This window comes from Humulus lupulus, chromosome 3, assembly GCF_963169125.1.
Source record: "Humulus lupulus chromosome 3, drHumLupu1.1, whole genome shotgun sequence".
Lineage (NCBI taxonomy): Eukaryota > Viridiplantae > Streptophyta > Magnoliopsida > Rosales > Cannabaceae > Humulus > Humulus lupulus.
This window is the reverse complement of record NC_084795.1, coordinates 83,489,949-83,510,348: the sequence shown is the minus strand read 5'-3', so window position 1 is coordinate 83,510,348 and position 20,400 is coordinate 83,489,949. Positions and strand designations below refer to the sequence as shown.

Genomic DNA, 20,400 nt, shown 5'->3' with positions numbered 1-20,400 from the left:
AGAGTGAGACCTACCATCAGGCTGCCACATATTGAGATATTTTTTCAATTGGAATATGAAAAATCGAGTAACAATAAAATCAGATAATAAATAATATTAACCATTAATTAGAATATTTTGTCAATAAATTAAATATTAACTTTAATATCAATTAGTTGTAACATTCTAACAATTACCTCTTCGTGAACGACATGCATAAGGAGCAAAAATCGCATGCAGTAGCGGTCCAACTTCAATTTGCCATAGTCACAAACTTATGCCTGCACAAAGATGGAGCAAGTCAAGTTCATTACTCAACTAAGTTATTTTAAAATGCTTAAGGAAAAATTAAGCGAAATATAAAGTACTCACAGGTCTTCCAACTTTGGATTATACATAAACCCTCCCGTTGCTTGGAAAACCTCATATCCAGGTGCGCCCCAAAAATCAAGTTCAGTTGATTTGCTTAATGAGGTTTCATCAATAACCACTGAATCAGGCGCCAGTTTAGTGCAGGGCGTAACAGGAGCCTCCTTCGTCTTGACGGTGACTTCGTCGCCAATCTAATTGCCAGAAATTGTTGACGATAACCTTATTTTCAAGCTCACGATTCATTTATACTAGTTCCAATCCCAAGTTCCCAATTTTTTTTGCCAAAACCTAAACCCACTTCCTTGTAAGCTTCGATCGATCGCTGAAAAATCTTCCAGTTCGATCGTTTTGTAAGTTTTTCGATTAGCAATGTGGTTTTTCAACTCTTCTTCTGTTTGGTTTTTGGAAAGTTTATTATATACAAAGGACTGCCTTGGTTTATTAATTACGAATTATAGAAATTGGGGATTGATTTTGCTTTGAGTAAATTTATGGATTTTATTCAATTTTGCCTGCATTTTCTGGGGAAACTATCGAATTGGTTTCAGTGATCACAGTGATGATATGTGGATGGAGTTGTGTTAGTGTTGGTTTTGACTATAGAATTAATCTGCTTATATAATTTGGTAGTTTTGAAGAAGCCCATAGACTCCTAATCAACATGATTGATTCTGGAATTTTAGCTGATGTATGTACATATAGTATTGTAATTGATTCTCTTTGCAAAGTGGAGAAAACTGAAAGAGTTATATGAACTGATGTTATCGAACGGGGTTTACCAGATTCACTTTGATCGAAGGCTATATGAAGGTTGATAAAACACAAGTGTTAGTAGTGAGTTCTCATCATATAGTTTATGTTCCATAATTAGCATTGTACAAATTAGGGAATAAGTGGCTGCATTACCCAGATTGATTGTGTTGTATGTACCAAGACATGAGAAACCAAGTACAGCAAAGTGAAAAGGTGCTTTGCTAAGTACATTGAAAAAGGAAAGAGGGTGATGAAACTTCATCATTTAATGGAAGAAATGGAGAGAGTCATAGATGACAAGGTTGAAAGAACTCGTGTCTTGGAAGGTGTTTTAGGCTACATATTGTGCTCAACTCAGGTTTCTAATTTTCTTTTTATCTTTTTCACTTTTTTCATACCATTTACTTTTCTAATGCAATGAGGTTTAAGAGTTTAAGTTGAATGAGGTTGTTTGAGTTTTGCAGGAAGCAGTGGTTATACCTCCTTATGTTTCTTTTGCCATAAGACCAAATCCTGGTTTCTGGGAATTTGTTAGGGTCAGCTCTGAGGATCTATCAGTTGAGGCCATCACTACCACTGACTACTTAAAGTTCAAAGAGATGCTACATGATGAGAAATGGTACTCTCTTAGTTAAATTTACCTTAAAATGTTTGGAAATACTTGACAGCTAAGACCAAGATGTAATAGCTTTTTTCTTTTCAAATGATACTAATATCACTTTACAGGGCCAATGATGAAAATGCACTGGAAGTTGATTTTGGAGCTGTTAACTTCTCTGTTCCTTCCTAACTTAACACTTCCTTCCTCAATTGGAAATGGACTTGGTTTTATTTCCAAGTTCATAACTTCAAAACTAAGTGGGAATTTGGACTACGCGCAGCCTCTTGTGGATTACTTACTGTCACTAAACATCAAGGAGAGGTATATGGAAATGACAAGAACTTGATTTTTAATTCCAATATGCTAATTTCTTTTTTTTTTCTTCTTACTTAGCTAATTTCTAATTAAATGAACCTGTTGATTCTAAACTTGTAGACTTTTATGCAATATGAAACTCTGAACACTCCTGCAAAACTTGCAGACTTTTATGCTAAATGAAACTCTGTACCAATTATCTTTGCTTTGCTTTGCAGCATCAATAAGCTTTTAATTCCATGTAGTTTGAAATTCTTTGCAATGCTTTAATTATTCCAGAGCACAAACCTCTGTTTTGCACCTTCTTTCACCGATTCTTGATATACTAGTATTTTACTTTCTGCCTCTCTGTTTTCTCTCTCTCTCTCTCTCTCTATATATATATATATATTCATACATATATAAACTCATATTTGGTTAATCAAATTAATGGCACTAAGTTTCATGTGGCCATAACATAAGATAAATCATTTTTATCTTATTTCTTTTTCTTTGTACTCATATTTAGAAAATATGTTTTAGTGGACAACATTGTTAGGTGTTAGATTTTCTTATGATATGTAGGCCCCTCCACTTTGAAAGAGAAGGCAGGTGGCCACTTGAGCTAAGCGCAACTGGTTAGTATTATAACTTCTTATTTTTATTTATACACAGATTGACTCAAAGAGTGGTCTAATCAAGCCTCAAGAACTCATCTGTTCTGGTATGTGACACTAAAAATTCAGATTTGAAGAACTATTAACCATGAAGTGTGAGAATTCTTATCTGTTATGTTAATATTAATTAGAACAGATACGTTATTCTTACTTTGAAATCAAGACAATATAAAGTAAGATGACTCTCAAAGTGAGGACATGAGAGAGCTTTAATGCACACAAAAGAGGCATCAAGAATCACTCTGCCGCAAGAATATAAATTATCAAGTGACTTCATTCATGATCCTTTGTGTAGGTTGGTTATTTATGGTTCGAGTACATTTACAAGCTGGACAAGGTTTCATGACTCTCTTTGCGTATGTGATTCTACCTCCATATGAATTGTCTAACCCTTAAAAAGGCTCAAACATCAGGATCATTTATTCTTCTAATTTTTTTAACGTTATACTTTTGACAATTTATATGTAGATGGCTTAGAAAGGCATTTCTCAAGCTCATCTATTTCAGCGTCACCTCCATTGTGATCAGATTCATCTGGTATGGAGTTGCCTTGAGTTGAGTACGGGCCACCTCCTTAGACACAATCCCTCTAATTATGTCTAGAAGGTTGATTAATAACTTCATCAAGGCGTCCATCTTTAGTGCCAATTTTATAAGAAGCCTGGAGGACAAGGTGTCTCCATTTCTCCTCCGAGGTTGTTCACGACTTTAAGGTACGCTCGGTTTTGGCAGAACAACATCCACAATGCGCACCTGATATGGAAAAGGAGACACCAATTAAAACTCCAATCAATCTTAGGTACTTATGGAACAAATAGGCATAGGTCAAAATAGTAGGGCATACCTTCTTGCAACTGCCATAACCCCCGTGCGCACATACATAATGCTTCGCCTTACTACACTCATCATCAATCCAGAATACTATAGGTGACATAGACCTATCCACGTACAGGCCTGGAACGTCAATATAATGGAAATACAACAGCTGCAAATAGAAAAATTTCAAAAAATTAATCAATCATAAAAAAATGGTTAAAAAAACAATTATTAAAATAAAAATAAATCAAACTTGAAGAAAGGCATTGAAACCACATACGTAGACAGCACGACCTACTTTGAACTTCCTAATTGAACCCATCAACTTGCTAAATGAATGAGTGGTCCAATTATGTGTTGTAATTCTACTACGGTCCATGACAGCGCCAATGTAACTAGTATGTAGCTAGTTACAAGAACCGGGCACGTGAGCGCTCCCAAGTACAACTAGAACAAAGGTGGCCAAGAAGTAATCATCAACCTATTTGTACTCCACCAATTGGCCTTCTACTTGGACAATATCAGTCTTTTCTCTCAATTAAATATTCATTCCTTAAAATCTGATGACGGAACCCGCTTTCACGTCTATGAAACTCGAGTTGGAGTCAAGTTATCTACCTTACTTTATTCCTCTTTCTTCAAAGTCGGGCAGTCTTTCTTGAGATGCCCAATCACCCTGCACAAGTAGCATGCTTTTGCCCGACATTCGCCCAGATGGTGCTTCCTGCATCTAGCACACTCTAGGTAACTCCTCCATGTCTCGTTGTCGCCCTAGCGGCCGCCCTGGATACCCCAGCCCCTCCTATCAAGACCAGCAATGGTTGAGGTGTCAGGGGTATTCCTCTTCTGTTCACTAGGGCCTCCGCCCCTACCAGATCCCATAAATGGAGGCACTTCCCTTCGAACATCCCGTCGCGCAGCACTCTCCCTCCATATTTTGTTTTCTGCCTCCACAGCTATAAGGGCCTTCTCAACCACTTGGGCATAAGTAGTCTCCCAGGCACTGATGTAATCTGCACATCTTGGGCTATCATTCAGCCCCAAATAAGCCTGTCTTACCTGGCTGCATCTGTAGGCACTAGGTCAAGTGCAGACTTTGCTAGTCTGTCAAATTTCAGGGCATACTCAGTAAATGTCATACTGCCCTGTACCAAACCAGTGAACTCGTTCACCTTCATCGCCCTAACAACGCTACTGTAGTACTTCTGGTTGAACAAGTCTCTGAACTCATCCCAGCTCACGGTAGAAACATCCTGAGTATGGGATGCCACCTCCCACCAAATACGGGCATCATCTTGGAACATAAAGGTGGCGCAAGACAATCTGTCAACCTACCACCCTCATAAAATCCAAGATGGAGGTAGTCAGGCTCATCCACTACTCAGCCTTGATCGGATCTATCCTCCTTCAAAGATTGGAGGATGTTGCTTCCTGAATCTCTCATATAGCGGTTCCCACCTGTTTACAATCTCAGGCTACTGTACAGTTGGTGCTACAACAGGTGGCAAGTCTGGTGCAGTGTTCCCTGGTGGAGCCTAGTGTCTCAGATGGCGTATCTCTTCCTCTTGACTCTAAAGTCTAGCTTGCATATCAGCAAGCATCTGCTGCAATTCTCAGGGACTGGCGTAGGGTTCTGGCCCTGGTTATAATCTCTAGCCCCGATCTCAGCGCTGGCTAGTTGAACTGATTGTCTTGGAGGCATAACTCTCCAAGTTTATCTGCAATCAACAACTCGGGTGATCAGGCAATGATAGCAGGATTTTAAAGTCACCCCACGGTCTATTGCCAAAATCAAGCAACAATATTTAATCATAGTGCTAATAGGAATTCCAATAGTACTATCATGCAGTATCGATGCAAATAAACATGCCTTTTTATATACACATAGTAGTCAAGGACTAGGCCCTATCAGTATATCTCATGCTTCCTATTAAACAGGCGGATAAGGCATTCATATCTTATTTATACAGTTAAACACATAACCACATATTTCGTTACCAAACCCTAACTCGAGCTTGTCTTTAGCGGTCAGTCCAGCCAGTCTCCAGGAACACTTAAACTTATACCGCTCTAATACCAAATTGTAACACGCTAGATAGACAAGACCATTACACTGTGTATTTTAAATAGTTTTGGACTTGCTAATTAAGTCATTTGGATATAAGCGTGTAACTAAGGTTAATTAACAAATTAGGGTTTAAATATTTTGACCAAAGGACTAGTTGTTTTCATTAAAAGTTTGAGTCTAAACATGGGATCCCAAAAAGAACAGTGTTTACAAGGCATTTATAACTCTTCAAAAATAATTACAACGTAAGTCGACCCAAGAACCAAAAATTAAGTTTGGCTCTAGTCCCTATCGATCCCTCGGTCATGGCGGTCGAGCAGCTGCAAATGTACACGCCGCCCCTAAAGCCCTCCAACTCATGGCATGTCCAGCTTTCCCTTTCCCTTACATGCACCACATAGCACCTGTGAGCCAGGGCTTGGCAAGAAAACACAAATCAACTAATACAACAAGCAACAGAGTACAAACAATAAGCTTAGCAATAAAAACCAGCTCAAACAGGCACATGTTCCAAGTTAACAATCAAATAAGTTAAACAAGTGCAATTGGCACTTCAAATTATTTAGATGACATTCAGACCCAGCTTTCTTAGACTGAGCGCTCAGATCATATTGCCAACCCTAGCTTTCTTAGGCCGAGCTGCGTTCCGCACGCTTGATGTCGGCCCCGGCACCCTTGGGCCGAGCTTTCAAATCAGATACAAACATGTATATAGATTGCATAACACAATCAAATGCAGCATATACAAGTATGCCTAATCGAATAATCACAATCATATACATTTATAGGAGTCCAAGTCCCAATCACAACCAGAGTGTAGTTTTCTTACCTTGAGTTTCAAGCGGTAGACAATACAGCCTGAAGTACGATCTTGATCCCAAGCCTTGCAATAATCTAGTCACAAGATAAACATACTCTTATTAGGCATTAACGTTGAATCTTGAGCCTCACCCCAGACCCTATTCTTAAAATTACTATTCTCAGTTACCAAGACGTTAGAAACGTCCCCCGAGCCCCCAAGTGGGCTACCAAATGGATTCCCGAACACCCCGAGCCCTAATTCTAAAATCAGAAAAACCACATTTCAGGACATTTGGCGCGGTCGCACTTGCCCATGGCGTGGTCACATTACTAACTGCAAAACCCAAAATCGAAACCAATTCCTAAGGTTGTGGGACTTTGGCGCGATCGCGCCACAACCTAGCGCAGTCGCACTAGGTCACCAGAAACCCAAAAACAAGCCTAGAAACTTGGTGTTCTTCCCCAATTCAAACTTATGAGTTCTCTCTAAATCTTAGACCCAAAACCCGACCCCAAATCAGTATTTCAGTAGATTTACGACCACAAAACATCCTTAATAGCATAAATAAACAACAACCCATAACAAGGTACCCCAAATACACACTTAAACCCCAAATTTCAAAGATTCTACCTCGTGGAAGTTTGAGTTTAAGAGCTTACCCCAAATCTGAGAATTTCAGGTCTAAAATACGAATTGAGACTAAATTCCAAGCCTCCTAGAGCCTCCCAACACGTTTCTTCCAGCAAAATCTATACTAAAAATCCCTAGAAACCTTAATTTCATCGGAATCTATCTTAACCTTAACTTAATCAAGAACACCAAAATTAAAATGGCAAAGCAGAGAAAATGGGTCATTACCATCTCTAAATTTTGAATCCCCTAGAGTGAGGATGATTATGCTGCCCCTTAATCCTCCCCAAACTTCCAAGGAAATTTCCTCAAAGTCCAGCCTTTGTGCCTTGTGTTCTTGGGAGAGTGCTTAAGAGTAACCAAAGAGGAGATAGATAGCTTACACGTGAATGGGAAGGGTTGTAGCTGCCTTGGGTCCAAACCAAGGGTTAATTGACCATTTTACCCCTTGCCCCACTAAAACTCAAAGCCTAGTCCCAAGGGCAATTTGGTCATTTGTCATTAATCCCACTAAACCTCAATTTACATTCCTAATTTCCCCATTAATGTACTAACCCTCCAAATATAAATATTTCCTCCAATAATTCCCCTATAATTCCCAACATACACAAAATTACCCAAAATACCCCTGGCTCCCCCAAGCTGGGTATAAGTCCCCGTTGTGACTCAAATTGTAACGCCCCAACTCCAGGGACCGTTACGATGTGCTTTGTAAACAGTGCTAAACTCGCTAATCGAGTCAGTTGACCAAAATCGTGTACTAAGTATGATTAGTGGTTTAGGGATTAAAAATTTTGGTTAAGATGTAACGTTTCACTAGAACGTTTAATATATACATTGGGATCCCGAAAATATAGTTTCAGAGTTTATTACAGAAAATATTTACAACAGGCCGTTCTAAGTGGAAAAACAGGGTTCAACCCTAGTTCCTCTTTAAACCTTGGCCGTGGCGGACGAGCAGCTGCATATGTACACGTCATCACCTAAGCTCTCCAACTCAAGGATGGTCCAGCTTCCTTTTGCCTTTACCTGCACCACTCAGCACCCGTGGGCCGAAGCCCAGCAAGAAAACACAGTATAACATGATATAATATCAACAGTAATAGTATTGATTATTCAGGACCAACAGTTCAAACAAATAGGTGACTAACACAAGAGTCACAAATGTGGGGACAACACCCTTTAGCCATGTGACGATAGGGTCACCAGGGCTTAACTGGTAGGTTGTCCTTTTATAAGTTCGATCAGGACAGGTGCATGGTGATTGGCCACCAACATAACCTTCCTCCCGACTCTAGAGTTGTAACTATGGACAGCGTCCCCTAGCCATGTGACAAACAGTCACCGAGGCCATATGCCCTGGCTATGAACATCTGGTCCTAGACCAGGCAAGCACTTATAGTTTTCATTGACCTTCCGGTCGGTCCAGCATTAATACCCCATACGAGTCATTCAATGCCGACGTCGATTAGATCTAATCTTCATTTGGCCCGGCGTTCACAACGCTCTGCCATTTCTGACTCTTGGGTCAGTGAAACACGACCAATGCTCAGCCCGTTGTGAACTTAACTAATAAGTCACAGCTTCACAAACGGATCCGACACCATTGCCGATTCTGACTAATAAGTCAGCGCCATACACAGGTAAGCCATGCCACCAAACATATATCACATGTCCGATATCCATAAACAAGGCATTCAGCATGCTTACTTAATAGGTACTAGTACAATTAGGATCATGCATAAACACAGAGGCTCAAGCTCTGAACGATATCATACACAGTATACAAAGCATGTCCTAATCACATGTTTCTCACGCATCATATGCATAATATTCAACAATCCAACATGCACCAATAATAGACATGCATGTCACGTTCAATAGTCAACCAACATGCATCAAGAATAGCCATGCATGTCATACTCAATAGTCAACCAACATGCATCAATAATAACCATGCATGTCACATATACACAGGGTGCAGTTTTCTTACCTTAGATTCGAGCTAGAATGATTAAAAGAACGACCCTTGAGAACAATCAACTTTTAGTCCTTTAGCGGTCATCTAGTCATAACCAAATATAGGATACCATTAATAAAAATGATCAACATAAGTTCCCAAACCAAAACCTAGCCTCCGAGACATCAAACATTACTCAACCGGGTACTAGGTTCAACCCCGAGGCCTAAGGCTTGAATCCCCAAGCTAAAAACACCATTCTGGCCAAAAAGCCACTAAGGGCCGCAGCCCGCCCTAGCTGCGCCGCGGCGCGCCCCCCAGACAGAGGCAACCCTCTCTGCCAGATGCCATGAGCCGCGGCGCACCACAGCCATGCCGCGGCTCATTACCCTGTTCAGCCAAAAACTCAGTTCGCACCAGCAAACCTCCCCTGCTTTTTCCCTTGGAACCAAGCCTTCAAACCAACTCCAAACCTCCTCCAAACACTCAATTCAACCTCTAAACATTACCTATAACTCACCCTCATCAAAACCCAAGCTAAGCTTCAATCAAAACCTCCATAAATCCAAACTACCATCAAGAGATCATAGGCTGAAAAAACTAAAAGAAAAACAGAGTGCAACCCAGAAACTAATGGTTAGAACTTACCTCAAACTCGATTTTGAATCCCCTTTGATGGTTGAAACAAGTTCCCTAGCTTCCACCTTTGATCTCCTAGCTTAACTCCTCAATTTGGGCTCTCAAAATTCAAAGAAAGAATGAAGGGAAAAGCTTGTACGGGAGAGAAAGGAAGAGATGAGGATGGGGCTCTGTTTTGTTCTGTTTTCCACAGCCTTCTAAAACTCAAAGGCTGATATAAATCCTTAAGGTCAAAAGACCATAATGCCCCTAAGCTAAATAAATCCCTCTAAAGGCTTCCGAGGGTAAAACCGTCATTTCCCGCCTATCTCGTTAATTATAATTAACGCTCTCCAATTCTCACTATTCTCAATATTCTTAAATACCAATAAATCATATCTCATTACCCTTTTATTCCCGGTAATGTTCTAGTCATCAAAATGACCCCGAGACTCACCTCGAGCCCCGAACTTAAACCTGTTATGACTAGACCGAACACTTACATCTCATGATCGTCTCATGCCGAATAGCTCGAACCAATCCACCTTATAATGTGGCTATATTAATTAATCACAATCATGCACCCAAAATACACAATTACGCACACAACAGTCAAATTACCAAAATGCCCTCATAATTAAAATATGAACCCATATGCATGCATCCACCATCATATAATAATATAATTCACGTAAACATGCATACAATCATTAAATACCATAATAAATCAATTATGGCCCTCCTAATCAAGGTTCTAAACCTTATTAGGAAATTTGGGGCATTACACAAATCGCTCTAAAGGATCGACTTTAGCCTGACATGGCAAATATATCCACATAATAGTGTGGTCTCAATCACATAGCACATATAATTACGATTATACCCCTAACGGGTCAAAATTACAAAATATCATTTTTCACAAAAACGGGTCCACAATCATATTTAATACACATAAGCATGCACATATAGTCATATCTTAATATAACTCATATATTTCACATAATCAAACATATATTCAATTAAATCCATTTATATATATATATATATATATCCATTAATACCCTCCCGATACACTAATCAAGGCATTAAGCCTTGTTAGCAAATTTGGGACGTTACAATAGAAGTAGAAATAAATTGGCCAAAGAAGCATTTTAGAGGTTAGAAGTACTGCGGGACTGACCAAACACATCGGCATTTACTTGAAGCATCTTCGAGGACTGCCATACCCTTGATTGAAGTAATGTGAGGGCCTGAGGTTTGTCTAGTGTAAGCATGTGGTGGATTGATATATAAGGACGGTATAGTAGATACTATCCTTGTTGTTTTAAAAACAAGGAGTTCATAGTGCAGCGCATCAGGGACTAGGATGTGCATGTGTGTAGACTAGAAAGGTGATTGTGCATGCTTCACAATGGTTAAAGGAATAAGAATATAGATACTTTACATGGGTCTTTGAGTTGACAGTAATGATAGGTAGTTGCGCTTAGGGTGAGGTGACAATACTTATGGGGAAAGAAGTGTGACACATACCCTGGCATGAACTTTAAAGCATTTTGTCACCCATAGGGGTTTGAATATGAGATAAAGGCATTGGTGAGAATTGGTGAAGGATTGACAATGAAATCCTTTATTAACCAGGGAAAACTAACATGGAGGCTGATTCCTTGAGTTGGAAGGGTCTGAACCAGGTGTATGAGTCAAAACAGACTACAACAAAAGCAGTTGAGGAAACGACTAGAATTGCCATAGGATTTGTTATTGATAAGTGGCAAGTACAACTTTACAAAGAAAAAGATACTGAATGAGAATCTTATAGGGGTTGTTAAGGACCCTAGTATCTTAACATGGATAGGTTGATATATAAGGATAAAAAATGTGTTATGGTGGATGTTGGCATCAAAATGGGAATTATGAATGGGTATCAAGACTTGAAATCTATATATCGGGGGCTCACTGCCTAAGCTTTCAACAAGTGAGGGCTAAATATCAGAGGCCAGTGAGGCTATTATGACGTTAAGGCATCCCAGAGTTAGTATGGGTGGATATAATTATGGACCTTATGGATGGATCGCCTTGGATTGCAGGTAAGATGATTTTGTATGAGAGGTTGTGAATCGAGATACTAAGTTAACACACTTCTTGCTGGTGTGAATGAATTATAATAAGAATGAATATATGTGAAAGGAGATTGTACATCTCCGTGGGGCCCCGGAGTGGATAGTGCCGGATTGAAACCTTATATTTATTTTTCCCAAGTTTTGGAAAGGCTCGTAAAGGGCGATGGGTATAAGATTGAGATTTTGAATTATTAGTTATCTTCAGATAGATGGACAACCTGAGAGAACAATTCATATTTTAAGCATTATACTTTGAGTATGTAAGTTTTAGGGACATGGAGGTAGGTACGGTCCCTTGATTAAATTGCTACAGCGATGATTACCAGTCGACAGCCAGAGTGACTCTGGATGAGATATTGTGAGATAGGAAGTGAGAATTACCCATTTCGAGGAACAAAATGAGAGACATGAAGTATTCTAGTTCTGAAACGGTTCAAAGGACCAATGAAGTTATTAAGGATTGTTAGAGCAGGGTTATCTACTTTATTGAAAAGACATAAAAGTTGTGAAAATTAAAATATGGGAACGTGGAGTTCTAGGATAGGAGACCTTGTGCTTCCCCAATTATTGTTGATTAAAAGATAAGATAATTTGGAAAGAAAGAGAAAATTGGACCCTAGGTTTGTTAGACTTTTGAGATCCTAACAAGAATTAGGCCAAAGGCCTACAAATTAGCCTCACCCTAGCATGGGTGGAGGTTCATAAGGTGTTGCAGGTGTCGATGCTAAAGAAAGATGTGTTGAGCGCTATACCTGCTTGGGTTAAGAGACCCTAGAATTTTAGTGAGAAATATCATGTGAAGAAAAGCCAGTATAGATTCTGAATGGAAAGAATAAAGTCTTAAGGAATAAGATCGTCGTCTTAGTAAGAATCTTATAGAGAAATAACAAGGTAAAGAACACGACTCAAAATTTAGAGTCAAATATACGGAACCGGTATCCCAAGATGTTTAAATAAATTTCGAGGATAAAATTCCTATAAGGAGGGGATAGTTGTAACGCCCCAAAATTTCTAATGAGACTCAGTGCCTCGATTAGTGTGCTAGGAGGCACGTGGAATGATTATGTGTTAATTAATTGAATAAATGTGTGATTATGTGGCTTCTATGAGTTATATGATGATATTATTGTTTATGCATGTTTAAGTGTATTAAACATGCTTAAAGGCTGCTTTTGTTAAAAATAGGCATTTTCATAATTTTGACTCGTTGGGGGTATAAATTTATTTTATGTACTATATGCTTGAGACCACATTATTATGTGGGTATATTTGTGATATTCGGCAGGAGTCGTTCCTTTTGAGCAGCTAGCAGAAAAGTCACAACGGGGAGTAATACCCAGCTCGAGGTGAGTCAAGAGGTATTTTGGTAATTTTACGTATTTTGATAATTAATGGAATATGTGACATTGTTTGGGGAAAATATTTGTATTTAGAAGATTGGGTGATTAAATTGGGAGCTAGGGGAATTAATGGGGTTAAGTGGGAATTATAGGTAATGACCATTTTGCCCTTGAGATTTACTAAGGAAGATAGGCATAAGGAGGGGTAAATGGGTCATTTGACCCTAAAATAAAGAAAAATGCCTAAGGCAATTGGCAGCCAACACTCCGACGTTTGGATTGCTCTTCTCTTGCTTTGCACTACACTTCAAGTCCAAGAAGTACTCAAGCTTGAAGCCAAGCTTGGGACCATTGTTTTGGGGGGGGGGGTTTGGAAGGAATTCAGGCTGCCAAGAGGACTACCAGTTATTGGAGACTCTAAAACCAATCAAGGATTTCAAATTCAGTAAGTTAACCCTCATTTTCCTAAGTTTTATGTATTTTTGAATATTCTTGAGTTTTTGAAGATTTGTTTTTTAATTCTGAATTTGGGGTAACTTTGGAATGTATAGCTTGATGTTTTGAGGATTAGAAATCGTTTATAACCTGTTTGTGGGTTCAATTGTTGTTGGTATAGTGGAGTTAATTGTGGTTTCTAGATTTTTGGGGTCTAAGTTGAGATTGAAGCTCAATAATGGCAATCTAGGAATCTTTGTGTTTTAGTGCGTCTTTTAGGTATATTGTTGTTGATTGTTGTTTGCCTATATTGTTTCAGGCGGTTTGTAGTAAAAAATTGCTGGAAATACCTGTTTGGGTTGGATTTTCAGTCTGGTTTTGCAGGGGAAAACGGTGGGTTCGTATTGGGGAAGAACATATGAATTATGGTTTTATTTTGGGTTTCTAGCGACCTAGCGCGATCGCGCTAGGTTGTGGCGCGACCGCGCTAGTGTCTCAAAAAGAGTGACATTTTGATTATAATTTGGGATTATGAGACCTGTGGCGCGACCGCACTGGCCAAGGCGCAACCGTGCCGGTACCCTAGAAATCCCAAAATTTCTGTGTGCTTGACATCGCCAGGTGCCCTGAATTGGTTGTTTTCTGAAGTTTTATGTTTAGGCTCAGGGTTTTTAGGGATGGTTTCAGGGGGGCGGGGCTCGCTTGGGGGCTCGGGGGACGTTCTTATCATCTCGTTGCCTGAGAATAGTGGTTCCAAGAGTTCGGTTGTGGATTGGAACGCGTGATCTAGAAATGATTCCTGATAAGTGTATACTCATATTGTGACTAGGGATTTCACAAGCTCGGGACAGGGGTCACGCTCGGGGTCGTTTCAACATTCGCGCAGGACTTGAGGTAAGAAAAGTTCACATTTGCACATAGAGCGGGCTTTAGCCCCATTGCGTCTATAATTGTTTATAACTGCATTAACTATATGAGCTAGATGGTGTATGGTTATTACATACCTTGATTGTTTGTGAGTATGCAAAGTATGCAGTTACTATCGTAATCCTAGTACTGGGAGACACACTCTATTAGGCGTCGAGCATACATATGGTGCTGGTGATGCAGATTACCTGATATCAATTAATATAGAATATTATGTTGGTTATCCATTATATGTTAGCATTGATTTATAAATTTGGGGAACTGCTAACTATATCGGTTGTTATATGTTTCATGTTGTAATTATTATGCGTGTCTTATGGAACTTTTCTTGTTGAGCCTCAACTCACGGGTGCTCTATGGTGCAGGTAAGGGATAACTAGACATAATCGGCCATGAGTTGGAGAGCTTTGGAGCGACACGTACACATTTGGTCAGCTCGGCCGCCACAGTCGAGTAATATGAGGGACTTAGGTTACCAACCTGATTTTGCCGCTTAGGCCGTCTACTTTTGTAGCTTTGAGTGTAATTACTTTTCATTTAAAAACTCTTGTTGGGATCCCTGTAATCATTTTAAGTTTTAATGGAGGAATTTTGTACCTTTTTTACCGAAGTTTTTAATACCTAACACTATTACAAAAGATATCTTTTAGGAAACATTTTTCGGACACTCACCTAAATGCGAACTCTAAAAATATCTCCTAGACCTTTCAGAACACTCAATTAGAGTCCTTAAAAAATACCTTTTATGACATGCATTGCGGCCCTAATTACTGACGTGAGTCCTAAAAGACTATGAGGAAATTTGAGTCAGTAGAAATTTTTAAGGGCACAGAGTGTCCTAAAAGAGTATTGACGACACTCAAAGTGGGCCCTAAGAAATAATAAGAAATAATTAAATTAAAGCTTTATTAATAAATAAATTAAAAAAAAAACAAAAAAGATAATACAAAAATTAGAAAACCCTAAAATTGTACTAGCCCCTTCTCTCTCCTCTCTTTTCTTCCAACCGCCTCTCTCTCTCACGTCCCAGCTCTGCCATCCCCGATGACCACCATGTCGACCGCCACCAGCTACACGCGCCACCTTAGGAGATGCAGGACGTCGTTGACCTCTAAACCCCGCAAGCCCTCCGCCTCACGCGCGACCTAAGGCTTCTAACGAACCCCTCAAAGTTGCAATGGCAGCTCCTCGGAATCCATGGAGTTCCGAGACCTTTTGGATTTGATCCAGCTACCATGTGCCTTTCTGAGCCAAACGATCACCGCCATCAGCCTCCTCGAGGTCAGGGCTTTAAAGCCCAGTGATTTTTGGGACTCAACCCAATTGTTGAAGCATCATCGTCGCCATTACCGCCGTCGTTGTTGCCAGAGCTCCGACGTGAGCTTTGGTCGGCGACGGTGTGAGGTAACAGAGGATCGTCTCAAGCGCCCAACGTCACCCTCAACCATGTTTCACTATCCTGAGCACTGGGTATAATTTCTAACCTCGATTTTAATTGTTTTGGGTTTTAGAAATTAATTGCGATTTAGGAAATTATGTATGTTGATAGTATGTTATGAGTTAATTAGCATACTGTGATTTTATTGGACTGCTCTGGGACTATTTGTATGCTATGTGTGCAGGTTTTTAAAATTTAGGAATGTTCATTTTGCAGTTGTTATGCTGTCCGTTTTCTTAGAAAACTTATGAAATCGTGTTAAGTTATTTTTTATAAAATCAAATGTCATTCTAGAACCAATTAGAATAGAGATTTCTAAAGATTAGCAAGTTATGAATATGCATTAGTTCAAACATCTTGTAAGACTTATCATTTTCGCTATATTTGTAATGCATAATGCAAACATCAAGATTGTTTCTTTTCTTGGATTGGTAGAAGTTTAAAAAATTTAATGTATAATTTCTAGATTATTCATAATTGTTCCAAAATTTATTTTTTAGATTTTTGTAACTATCTCATTGAATGTATAAGTTTTGTTATTTTGATCTATAAGTTTTCAGATTTGTATATAAATGTTTCATTTAAATAATAATTTTTTATTTAAAATAAATATAAATTAATTTTTAAAAAATTAAAAATATAACTTTTAAGGGAACGCATTGAGAGCCCTAAAAACTGTATTTAAAGACACTCAACGGAGTCTTTTAGGACACGCAGTGCGAGCCCTAAAAACATTCTTTTAGGACTCGCAACGCAAGCCCTAAAATACCTCACTTTTTAAGGCTCTCAAATAGAAGGCTCGCGAGGGGCGCACCCTAAAATCTTTTTTAGGGCTCGCAAAAAGCCTTTTTTGTAGTAGTGTAACCTTTGATTAGTCTTAATTATACTTTTGAGTCCAAATGACTCGCTTAACGAGTTAAACCCTATTTTAATCACACAGTGTAACGATCGTGGATGTGTAGGACGTTACAAGAACCATTATTCAATTCTTCTCTTAAAGGTATAGATTCCATATGTGTGTATTATGTCCCCAACCATTCACATCAATGAGTCCACAAAACAAAAGTTTTCAGCTTGATCATTTTGACAAACCATAACGAGTGAATCAAATGACTCAAATGACATAAACAAGAGTTCATAATAACTTCAGGATTAAGATCAATTTGTATATGATCATCTTATTGATATGTTTAATACTTATAAAACGAAATGGTATTCAGTTAAGTATTAATAACATATTGGGTCCAGTTTATGTATAACCACATTATACAAAGTACCTCCACTAAGATGTCCTACTACATCAGTAATCCCGATCTAGATTACATGTATTCATAATACTAGTGAACCATACTTACAGAATTTAATCCAAAGATTTCATATAACTTTGTTTTTACTGTGAACTATTTAAATTTGTTCCTTACAATCTTAATCATCTCATACCAATACAAGATTGTAGTCACAATAACGAGTTATGGAATTTTCTGATGTTCATATAATATTATTCAAATAATAATAATAATAATAATATTAATAATAATAATAATAATAAACAATCAATATATGCAAACATTTATCTTAATTATTTATTTCATAAAACATTGTGCAATACATATACTTTCAAGGGCACAATTCCTAACAATTTCCCACTTTCCTTAAAGCAAATGAGGCATCTCTGTAAAACTCATGTTTCTAACATGATCCTTAAAAGACTTAGTGGCTAAAGTCTTAGTAAAAGATCTGCAATGTTATGTTATGAAGTTATCTTCATAATTGCTACATCTCCTCTGTGAACTATATCCTTGATCAAGTGGTACTTTCTCTCGATATACTTTCCTTTCTTGTGACTCATTGATTCCTTTGAATTAGCTACCGCCACACTGTTGTCACAGTATAGGACCAGTGCCTTATCCATGTCTGGAACATCTTCCAGATTAGTATAGAACTTTTTGAGCCACACATCCTCCTTAGCTGCTTCACAAGCCGCTATGTATTTGACTAATACACATTTGTTTGATACTACACCACACTACAGCTCCTCCACCAAGTGTGAACACTGCTCCAGAAAATTGATTTCTGACTATCCTATCTTATTGAAAATCAAAATTAGTGTAACCAGTGGGGTTCAGGTCACCACCTGAATATACAAGCATATGTTGGGCGTAGTACCCTTAAAGCAATGAAAGTAGTTCATTATTTATGAATGTTATAAAAGAACAAATATTTTTATATATAATTAATGTTTATTATTATTGAATACTATTTAGATAAATATAATAAAATTCCTAATTCATTAATGTAGTTATAATCTTGTATGGGTACGAGAGGATTAAGGTTATAGATAATGAATTATATAGTCTACAGTTTATATTACAGTTATGGAATCTTTAAGCAAACTCTGCTAGTACGGCCCACTAGTATTATGAATACATGTGATCTAGATCTGGATCACTAGTGTAGTAAGACATCTTAGGGGAGGTGTTTTATACAATAAGATTATATAGGGCTTGACCAGATATGTATTTAACTCTTTATTAAAATATCGTTTACCTTAAATAATTATAATCATATCACTCGATGATCATATGCAGATCGATCTAAATCCTGAAGTTATTAAGAACTCTTGTTTATATCATTTGAGTCACTCGTTAGGGTTTGTCAGAATCGTCAAGCTAAAAACTTGTGTTTTGGTGAGTCGTTGGTATAGATGGCTATGGACATAATATACAGATACATAATTCAAGTCTACTTCTTTGAAGATTGAATAATTTTTCGCATAAGTAATTCTGGAATTGAACAGTTTGAGGCCTCTAATTTATAAAATATTTATAAATTAACTGTTCGTTAGTGAATTAATGGTACTTAAGGATTAAAAAGTAATTAGAGGGGTAAAACGATAATTTTACCTAGATCTAATTATGAACCAATTAATGGAATATTGAATTGCATGGAGTGATTAAATCAATGGACACTTAATAAAGTAATTAGTAAATATAAGTCTATTTACAAAGTGCAATCTCATATTTTTAGTGGAATAATATTGGGATTAATAAATTAAATTATTATATTAAAGAGTTTAATTAATAATCTAAATTTATTGGAGCTTGGAATTATATGTCCATAGGTCCCCAGATCAGCTCTATAAACTACAGGGTAAGAGTAGCAATAGAACAAGTATGAGTATATTTGTCAAGAAAAATAGTTTCTGGGCAAATACGTAGTTATGAGATAATTATGGAAAAATATATTTATTATTTAATTAATTGTAACTTTTGTAATTATGAATTAATTAAATAAAATAATTAATTTGTAATTAATTATGTCATCTTATTTTAAATTAGTTTGAGAAATTAATTTAATACTTAAATTTTAGAAATTTAAATTTAGATATGATATCTTATCTAGGTTGTTAGATTATTTTTTAATCAATTTAAATTCAATTAATATATTTTGAATATAATAATAGAAATATCTATTTTTAATTGAATTAATTATCATTTTTTAATTAATAAAACCCTAGATGACTAATATAAATATATATATTATTATATTTCTCTCAACAATATTAATATCGTGATATTCAATCTGACTAAAATAAAGAGAGTTTTCTCGGAGAGAGAAATGAAGAGAGAAAAGAAATTGTTTCAACCCCTCTCATTACCCAAACTCCATCGATCTCATGTGATGAGAATATCAATGGAGTCATAAATTGTCTTATTGAATCTCTACGTGCCCACACAAGTCTTATTGTATTGAGATTGCGAGTTGGAAGACTTTGGTGTGAGTTTTATACGCATGGATAAGATGATCGAAATTATACGAGAAGATAGCAATGACACTTGATAGTCTTCAAGAAGTAAATCTTCTTCTCTTAGATTATTACTTCTGTTCAAATTTGCTAACGGAAATGTTATATGACACTTTAGGCACTGGTGTGGCATTGGCAACGCTATATGTATAATTTAAAATTTTAAAAATCTATTCTCTTATTAAAAATTAATAAATTAATTCAAACTTAAAAAAATTAAAAATCATTTAAAAGATTGAAAATATACTAAAACGCTAAAATTAAATAAACAAAATTTCAAATATTAAAAAATTTAAAATCTAAATTTTTTTTCTTTTCTTTTTTTCACTTCTTCTACTCTTTTCCGTGGCAATTCTCATCTTCTGCGATCGACTGGGCTGGGCTTGGGGTGCATTCTAATGGAACGGCAAGGGAGAAGACCATCAGCAAGGGCTATTTTGAATGTTTTTTTTTTCATTTTTAGTAGTGTTCAATAAAAAAATAATTTTTTTATATATATATTTTAAAAGTTTTTTTATTGATTTTTTATTTTAATTTTGTAAAGTTTAATTAAATCTTTTAAAATTATTTTTGGTTTAATTAGTATTTTTAATTTATTAAATTTAATAAGAAAATAAATTTTTAAAATTTTAAATTAATTTTTTATTTTAGTCAATACCACATTACTGCCTAAACTGTGAAATCACGATTCCATTACTAAAATTGGACAATAGTCTTTGAAAGAAATTTTTAATCAGCCAAAAATTTCAGAAAGTACAATTTGATAGT

At 37.0% G+C, this 20,400-nt stretch overlaps 1 protein-coding gene across 5 annotated transcripts; it reads left to right on the top strand.

Moving 5' to 3' along the window:
- Positions 1-249: 249 nt before the first annotated feature.
- LOC133822896 (sucrose synthase 5-like) lies at positions 250-14,999 on the top strand. 5 transcript variants are annotated; one of them, XR_009888062.1, is made up of 5 exons: positions 250-1,462; positions 1,569-1,723; positions 1,831-2,026; positions 2,675-2,723; positions 14,755-14,999. XR_009888062.1 is itself a non-coding variant. In XM_062255356.1 (3 exons), the coding sequence occupies exons 1-3, from the start codon at positions 1,355-1,357 to the stop codon at positions 1,892-1,894; spliced, it is 327 nt and encodes a 108-aa protein (XP_062111340.1). In that variant the 5' UTR covers positions 253-1,354; the 3' UTR covers positions 1,895-2,348. The 5 variants fall into 5 exon arrangements, 1 of the variants encoding a protein (XP_062111340.1); XR_009888063.1 differs by lacking the exon at positions 14,755-14,999 and adding an exon at positions 2,972-4,433; XR_009888061.1 differs by lacking the exon at positions 14,755-14,999 and having other exon boundaries at positions 253-412; positions 496-1,462; positions 2,675-2,942.
- Positions 15,000-20,400: the final 5,401 nt, after the last annotated feature.